The sequence below is a fragment of the Hippocampus bargibanti genome, linkage group LG01 (assembly GCF_051943395.1).
Source record: "Hippocampus bargibanti isolate YZ-2025 linkage group LG01, ASM5194339v1, whole genome shotgun sequence".
In the NCBI taxonomy this organism is placed as follows: Eukaryota; Metazoa; Chordata; class Actinopteri; order Syngnathiformes; family Syngnathidae; genus Hippocampus; species Hippocampus bargibanti.
In genome coordinates, this window is record NC_142734.1 from 37,641,747 (window position 1) to 37,650,869 (window position 9,123).

At 43.6% G+C, this 9,123-nt stretch overlaps 1 protein-coding gene across 5 annotated transcripts; it reads left to right on the plus strand.

Moving 5' to 3' along the window:
• The first annotated feature begins 1,472 nt into the window (after positions 1-1,472).
• dedd (death effector domain containing) lies at positions 1,473-6,085 on the plus strand. 5 transcript variants are annotated; one of them, XM_089015587.1, is made up of 5 exons: positions 1,473-1,602; positions 2,946-3,561; positions 4,353-4,457; positions 4,553-4,657; positions 4,961-6,085. In XM_089015587.1, exons 2-5 carry the CDS (start codon positions 3,015-3,017, stop codon positions 5,362-5,364), a joined length of 1,161 nt encoding a protein of 386 aa, XP_088871713.1. In that variant the 5' UTR covers positions 1,473-1,602; positions 2,946-3,014; the 3' UTR covers positions 5,365-6,085. The 5 variants fall into 5 exon arrangements, with proteins under 5 accessions (XP_088871713.1, XP_088871721.1, XP_088871738.1 ...); XM_089015595.1 differs by having other exon boundaries at positions 1,509-1,618; XM_089015612.1 differs by lacking the exon at positions 1,473-1,602 and adding an exon at positions 1,725-1,834.
• Positions 6,086-9,123: the final 3,038 nt, after the last annotated feature.

Genomic DNA, 9,123 nt, shown 5'->3' on the forward strand with positions numbered 1-9,123 from the left:
CAGGCAGCGTGGTATCGGTTCCCATTCAGTGATGGTGTGAAAGATTGCTTGTCTGGATATGTGCCCTGTGAGTGACTGATGACCAGTTCAAGGTGTTGTCTGCCTTCCGCCCAAAGTCTGCCGCAATAGCAATTCCCCGCCGTCCTGATCTGTAAATGCAGTGTTGAAAATGGATGGGTGAAGAAGAAAAATAAAGGCTACAATTCTGGACCCAAATTTTAAAAAAAAAAAAGACATCTTGAAATGAACTATGGTAACACCAGTAATCTAATTTTCTTAGTTACATTGTTTTATAGTACTTTGTTCAGAGGCCTTCATGAAACTACATTTACAGATAGAGAGCTATTTTAAGTGTGCCATGTCCTTGACTGGAAATAGTAGTCCTCTAACAGTGGGGATGTCATGGTGGAGGTGATAGGACTCTCTTGTCTGAAATGATTTTTTTCAATAAATGGAGAAGTGATTTGGAGGTCCCAGGTTGATGAGCTACATTTAAACCCCGGTTTCAATGAAAAGAAAGAAATGGTTTCCTTCTGGCTCATGCCTTACTCATAATATGCCCCACCTATGATCTTCCTAGCTATTTTGTATACAGTATTGCCTTTGCAATAATATATTTCATCAATATTCCACTCAGCGGCAAACAATTGTTTATTCTTATTTCATTAAGTGACAAGAAAAGATTTCCCCTACATTTCCCCTCCATATCATTGTTTTATTATCTATGAGCCACTGATAGTGTTGCTCATAAAACGCATGCAAATTATGTGTAAGAAGTAGCTGCTAAAAGCACATTTTGATTTTCAGTATTGTTTAGACAAGAGACATTCTTTCCGTTTTTACTGTGACTGCAGCCATATTGTTAGTCACAATGTCATCTTGTTATGATGATTAGACGTTGATGCTGAAAATGAGAGAATTCATCGTAACACACAGCAGTACTCACACATTGAGATCTAGTTTGCGTCAAACTCGTTATGTCTCTTGACTTTTATTGACAAATGTAATGCTGTTCTTTCAGTCTTCTTCTTTTCCTTTGGGCTTTTCCCTTCAGTGGTAGGCACAGCGAATCATTGTCCTCCATCTAAGCCGGTTTTGTGCATCTTCTTCTCTCACACCAGCTGCCTTCATGTCCTCTTTGACAACCTTCCTTCTTCCTCTCGGTCTCCTGCCTGGCAGTTCAAGGCTCGGCATCCTCAACTGTAAGGCTGTTATTTCAGTACACTGTTTAATACATCTAAATTGTATATTTATTGTATGTATGTATGTATGTATGTATGTATGTATGTATGTATGTATGTATGTATGTATGTATGTATGTATGTATAATTGTATAATTGTATAATTGAATATTTATACGTTACTATTCATATCTATAATATCGGTGCCAGTTAGAGAAAACAAGTTGTGTAAAATCCTGGCTTGCAATAAAGTTTTATTCAAATGGTGGAAGAAAAAAAATACGGCTTGGAAGGAAATGAACAGCATTGTAAACAGGAAGTACTTTCATTTTATCCCAAAGTTCAGCTGTTATGTGTTTAAGAGCCGAAAAACAGCCAAATAAGTCTTATTTCTGGCCGATAGGCGCTGTCCTACGACAAAGTAAGAGTTTTAAAACGTATGTAATCAAACATCATTCTGTAGATAATCTGAAGGATTTTTGGTCCACGAAGAAGTCTCACCAGATGACGCGCTAGCTAGTTTAGCATTAGCTATCCTCATGTATCTACGGTGCGATAACTACTCTCGACTCACACACGGGCCTAATGTTTACGCACGCTGTCAAACATCATGACTTGGGGCCACCATTTTGACATGAAACGACTGTCGGCCAGTTAGTGTTGTTTGTTAATGTATTTGTTTGTTTGTTTTGTCGACGGCGTGGCTCCGGTTATCTTGCGTCCGCAGCAATCAGAGTCCAGGTCACGAGGATAAGAAATCTGCATTTTCTTTCTCTTTTTGGTGACTTGAAAGTGCGTAATTTATCCGGTTTGTCGTACAGCTACCTCGGAGTCCCTTCGAGTCAACGTTTCGCCAAGTCGATTGCACGCGCCTTTCAGATTAGTGTCACGCCATGGTTTATGACCATAATGGCACTTTGGGATATTAACGGTGTAACGCGACCAGTTTAAGTTTGAGATGTAATTAGTATCTCGCGGCTCCGTTTTGTTTCAAATCTTCGAGTTATCCCAAATGTGATTGACACGCTTTGCGTTGTGGTCGTATGTAAGTACAGATGATGCACTGCCACTTTGACTTGGTATACTACCTTGTCTGATTTCCGCATACTTTTGTTGTGTTGGAGAACACGTTCCATTATACATTGAACCAAGAACGCGATAAGAGCGGCGCGATTGACAGTTTGATCAGGCAAATCATGGGCGAACGGCGGCTCATCATCGGCTTTCACTTAGTCCTTTATGATGGCCTGTGTCCGAAACAGTCTCACGTATTGTCTGAACCCAAGGCATGCACTCGCGTGACAGTTAGCTTTGATCACTACCAACAAAAACATGTATAATGTGTATTGTATTTGTTAGGTGTGCGCGCTTACGGTGGTAGATACCAGCGTGGTGGCCACCAGCACCAGAATCCCCTGAAATGACTCACCGTTGATGCTTCAGAGTGATTTCCAAACAATGTTAACGACGCTACCACTTGAAAAAAATGGTGGTGTTTTTATTAAATGTTCACTCGTTGAGTGCCCTCATGTCGTCCCGATACTGGGTTTTGATATTTGGCCGTCCGTAGAAATTGCAGTTGTTTAGTCAACTTTTCCAAACCGTACCTTGTTCTGACTAAATAAACCTCGACAAAGTGCTTTCGACTCACTAAAAATGACTGAAATGGGATTAGTTCCAGCAAATATAAGCAAATGCACCATGCTTCTGTTTGTGTGCTGCAATGCGTTTGAAAGGCGTTGTTGTGTGTTGCCCCTTTTCTAGCTCATTAGCCAGAGTGGAAGACAGCAAGACCCGCCCGCAGTTGCTGATCTTGCACTTTTGCTCCCTGAGATGACATCGCAGCAGCCTCAACTCCACGGCGGGGCTCTTCATCACCAGGTCGCCATCAATAACGCCGCTCAGCCAGCCCAGCCTCATCTCCAGGCCCATCATCTTGACTCAAATCCGAGCGGTGGCACCGCCGGCCGTCTGGACAATGGAGCTCCCGCGCGGCGGCCCGGATGCTCCACTTTGGCCACAACCGGCGGGGTCTCGGCCTGCTTGGTCAACTCCGGCGTAAGCAAAGGGTCAAGGAGTTTTGAGCCCTGGCCTGAGGAGGCGGTGGACAGGTCGCATGGGTTGAACTCGCTGCACCGCATGTTTGATGTCATCGGAGCCCAGCTAACTCACCGGGACGTGAGAGTACTGTCATTTTTATTCGTTGATGTGATTGACGAGTACGAGCGCGGCGGCATAAGGAGCGGCCGAGATTTCTTGCTTGCGCTGGAGCGCCAGGGTCGCTGTGATGAGACCAACTTTCAACACGTGCTCCAGCTTCTGAGGATCATCACTCGTCATGACCTCTTGCCTTACGTCACGCTTAAGAAACGACAGCCTGGTAAATAGTCTTCTTGTCATTCCTAAATTGGGATTGACTGAACATGGATAAAAATAAACATGTGGAAGTAAAAAAAAAACAAAGTAGCGTATTTTCCGGTGCAGCCAAAAGCCTTGATTTTCTTCAAAAGATTGTCCTGCGCCTCATACGCAGGTGTGAAGTCCTATTGAGCCACAACAGGTCTCCCAAGTAGGTCTCCGACTCCATTTCCCTCTGTGGAAGAAGTAGTGCGTATCCTCAGCCTCTACTGTAGCGCCTTATAATGCGGCGTGCCTCACATTTGGAAAACTTTTCTAGATTTATACCTTCTATTTGGGAAACTGCTTGTCATTCCCTAAAGGTGCGCCATCTACTCCGATGCGCCTTATATATGGAAAAAACACCCTTCATTTGGGGTGCGTCTTGTACATTGGAAGATACCGACTTCAAAAAAAGAAACTGGTTTCTGTCATGAAAAAAAGCACTATAACATCCTTAACAGCAAAATACATCAACACTTATCACGTATATAACGGAATCAGACGTCATAAAAACAAAAGCGGCCTCGTGGAGTATAACTAATTGATCTATTTCCATGGCTTTTTATTTTGGAAGAAATTGCAGCTTCAGTGTCTTGAAAAACAAAAACTGGACTATAGTTCTTAAATATGCAATCTGAGTGTATCACTTGGTTGCCAAATTTGTCGTTTGTCCCCCTACGAATAGTCATGTGGCAATAGTGAGATTTTGCCTTTCATATTTCGTGGACGCATTCCACTCGTATGAATTGTGTGTGACGGATCCTTCCTCAGTGTGCCCAGATCCCGTTGACAAGTACCTGGAGGAGACGTCCGTGCGCTACATTTCACCGAGAGGAGCCATAAAAAGCAGGGAAAATGCGCCTCGTAGAACGACAGGTGGGTGCGTGCGCGCAAGTTCTGTTTTGATCACCGCAAGACAAAGTGGGAGAGAACGGTTGGGTGAAAATGTTTGCCGTGGCGTACACCTACAGGACCCTACGTTGGGTCATCGCGGATGAAAGCGGCTCCTTCGGTCCCGAACGGCGTGTGGAAGAGAAGCCATTCCTTAGCCGACTTCAGAGAGAAGCAAACTTGTGGTATGATTTGTCCAAACGCTCAATATCAGGAAACCTTTCTCTTTGTTTTAAACAAGACATCATGAGATTAGTTTGGTTTCGATTTTAAAGGCTGGGCCTGGGCTCAGTACAAAAATGTTGTTGCAGTGATAGATAGAGGAAAAATGCAGGGCCAAAACGCTAAAAGGTGAGGAGCGACTGCTCTAACACTGCTGGTGACTTGTTTTCATTTTGTGCAGTACCAATAAGAGTCACCTTCATTTGCCAACTTCCATATTTGAATCTCTTTGATGCCTCGATCAACCTCGTCCCGTCCTTCCCTAGATATCCGCCTACGCGTCCGTGCCGAGTATTGCCAGCACGACTCGGCCCTTCAAGGCAACATTTTTTCCAACAAGCAAGAGGCGGTGGAGCGCCAGTTTGAGCGATTCAACCAGGCCAACACCATCCTCAAATCACGAGACTTGGGCTCCATCATCTGTGACATCAAGTTCTCCGAGCTCACCTATCTGGATGCTTTCTGGAGAGACTACATCAACGGCTCGTTGTTAGAGGCCCTGAAAGGAGTTTTCATCACAGATTCTCTGAAGCAGGCGGTGGGCCACGAGGCCATCAAACTGTTGGTCAATGTCGACGAGGAGGATTACCAGGCGGGTCGCCGCAGACTTCTTTGTAATTTGGTGGCGAGCGGAGACCCTCCCGGTGGTATCAAAGACTGCGTGTCCTAGGCGTCGGCTCAAGCGTACGGAAGGAATACAACTGTGCCTCCCGACGGGGACTCGAAAGAGCTACAAAGCCCGCGCGCACCCGTGATAGCCGTCCGTCTTTTGGAACGTGTCGAAGCGTCTCTGGAATTGCAGCAACGCCGCCGATTCCTTTGGCGCAATGGTCGGAGGGTACTTGGTAGCCCTAACGTATGGCATGCGAGGGGATCGGCGACTGTGCCGGCCGGCCGGCCGGCCAGCCAAAAGTACTTAGTCATGCATACAGATTGATATTGGTTTGAATGCAAATGGCTTCGTTTTCTTCAAGGGAGAAAATGCTTTTTCCTTTATTCACACTGATTTTGATCAAATCCTCCACGGGGTCAAGTTACTCCTGCCGCGGGATGTACTGAGCTTTTATTTTTTTCAGCCATTGTTTTCCCCAGATAATTTATTTTTTCACGTTTGATTGGTTCCATTAACCCACTTTTTTAAGTACGTATTCAGTATGTTCTGTCAAAGCACCGACCTAAGTAGCCCCACAGTTCATGTTTTTTCTCTGTTTTAAGACCCATTTTGTACGAACGAAGACTGATGATCACAAACGAATTTCATATTTACTTTCTGCATTTGTTGCCATGGCAGGAAAAAAAGATGTTCCTCGTCATGTTATCATGTGATTTAAAATGACATCTGTCACAGCATATAAGGTATGTTAAAACAGGTCACATTTTGGCTCGCACGTTGACCGTAACAAAGCAAACACAATTAATTACAGTAAAGTCTCGTTATATCGATATCGGATATATCGATAGTCCCGGTTATAGCGATACTATTTCTATGCACGCACGGAGAAATTTACATGCAAACAGGGTCGGATATATTGATAGTCCCGGTTATATCGATATTTTTTCAGACTCCCTTGAATATCGATATAACGAGACTTTACTGTACTTTCCAAATCAGGTCACTGGCAGAATCCTTTTGGTCTTTTATAAATCAAAATGGTTAGTCACATAACTAATACTGTAAAAACATTGTCACGTGTAAAATCATTTAACATTTACAAAATTTCCTGACCTGACCTGAACCGGAAGTAAGTGCTTCATTTTTCACCTTTTATCCTGATCCGTTTTTATTTGATACATTATTGTCCCTTTGGTGACTTTGAGCTAAAGTTTCAAGGACATTCCCTTAATGTGTCGTTTTTACCATCAAATTGTTTGAAAATATGATTTGTCATAAGAACAGTATGTGGTGGAAGTGAACATGGATAGTTACCATTACAATGTTGTGGTTTTGAGGGAAAAAAATGCAGTCAATGGACAAAGAATTGCAGCTATGCTTTACAAATAAGGATGTTGTGAAGGGATGCCTGATACTTGTTTTGTGAAGGGCCTTTGTCACAAAATAATTCCTTTGACAAAGTGCACGCTTAGGTCCAACCGGGATGCACATACAGTCAAACATTTTGGAGAGACATCTTTTTAAATGGAGTTTCACGTCAATTACGTAATTAGATAATTTTAATTTAAAACAGATTCTTTTCTTACAGACAGTGTATTGTAGGTGTTCAAATGCCTGACATGATTTAATTTCTAAGCGCCTTTGAAAACTCTCAAAGACACTTTTTGAAACTGTTGTTAACACTTTATTGTCCCATTTGACATTGTTTTGTGTTTGTTTTGTATTTTCAAAGCAGGCCCCGGGTGTCTTGACGGTCAACAGTAAATTTCAATGACAATGGCTTTACGCGTGTCCCGAAACAGATTCAAAGAGGTATGAAAAGCAATGTCCCGATTTCTCCCAAACTGACATTGATAACATTGAAAATGCAAATCGGGGTCATTTTCCTGAACCCAAAAATAAAGACTCTCCGCGTGACAAAACGGGTCATCGTGGTCACGGGCGTTTTGGAACTCTCCCAGGAAAACGACAGCAAAACCGAATGGATTGAGCAATGCGAGCTCTCTGCTCGGTTCCCTTGTACTTGTATACACGTTCTATTGTATTTCTTCCCTAAAGCCATAAGAAGCTGGTAAGAGAACATCTTGTGGAAAGCATGAGCTAACATCGTAGCAAAGTCAATTGATGAACTGTTGATGGACAACATTCGGGTTGATTAACAACTATGATAATAATAATAATACATTTAATTTCAAGCACCTTTCAAAACACCCAAGGATACTTAACAATAAAACCATTAATAAAATAGCAGATTGAACTAGACATTGAAAGCAATTTTAAACAGATGGCTTTTGAGGTGGGACTTGAAAATAGGGAGGATCGCTGCATCGTAAGCACGTTTGAGGTCGAGCCTTTTCAGAAAGCAGCCTGGACACCTAGGAATAGTCCTGATCTTCTTCTTCTTGTCCTTTGGGCTTTTCCCTTCAGGGGTCGCCGCAGCGAATCAATGTCCTCCCTCCATCCCGGTTTTGTGCATCCTCTTCTCTCACACCAGCTACCTTGTCCTCTTTGGCCACATCCATAAAGCTCCTCTTGGGTCTTCCTCTCTGTCTCCTGCCTGGCAGTTCAAGGCTCTGCATCCTTCTCCCGATATAGTCACTCCGTCTATGTCTAGGGACATGTCCAAACCATCTCAGTCTGGCCTCTCTGACTTTCTCTGCAAAGCCTCTCATATGAGTTGTCCTTCTAATGTACTCCTTCCTGATCCTATCCAACCTGGTCACTCCCAAAGAAAACCTCAACATCTTCAGCTCTGCTACCTCCAGCTCTGCTTCCTGTCTTTCCTTCAGTGGCACCGTCTCCCGTCCAAACATCATGGCTGCTCTCACCACCGTTTTATACACTTTTCCTTTCATCCTATCTGAAACCCTTCTATCACATATCACACCTGACATTTTTCTCCAGCCTGCCTGGACACGTTTCTTCGCCTCTTTCCCACACTCTCCATTGCTCTGGACAGTTGACCCCAAGTACTTAAAATCCTCCACCTTCTTTATCTCTTCTCCCTGTAGCATCACTCTTGCACTTGGATCCCTCTCATTCACACACATATATTCCGTCTTGGTGCGACTGATCTTCATTCCTCTCCTTTCCAGGGCATATCTCCACACCTCGAGTTTCTCCGCCGCCTGTTCCCTGTTCTCGCTCCAGATCACAATGTCATCTGCAAACATCACGGTCCAAGGAGATTCTTGTCTAACGTCGTCTGTCAGCCTGTCCATCACCAGAACAAATAAGAAGGGGCTTAGGAATAGTCCTAATCAATATGTCTTAATCCATCCAAGGGCTTTATCAAAACTCAGACGCCAGGCAAAGTTACTGGAAATGTCCACATTGGCGGTACAGCTTTTGTTAACCCATTGAATAACTTTCACATGAAGCATGAGGCAACATACGAGAACTTGAGAAACCATTGTCGTTTAATAATTCACAAAAGGTTTCATTTCATGATATGTCATTTTTTGAACGAATGCAACCCCCCCCCCCCCCCCCCCCAAAAAAAAAAAAAAAAAAAAGACGTGCTTTGATTTTCTGCCACTAGATGGTAGTACTACACAATGTCATCATCCACCCGTTCTTTGAAACAACGACGTACGTATTACAATCCCGCACGTCCGGAATTTGGATCGCCGACTTCCAATTTCGAGCTACTTGCTTCATGGAGGGCCAGTTCGTGGAACTTAAAGTCCTTGTTTGCGGGACTTGGTTCACGGAAGTCCAAATCCTGGAACTTGACCTTCACATGTGGAGGTGTTGGACTGGATATTTCCAAGAATCTGATTGTCTTTTCTGGAACGTGAACTCCCCATTTTGGCG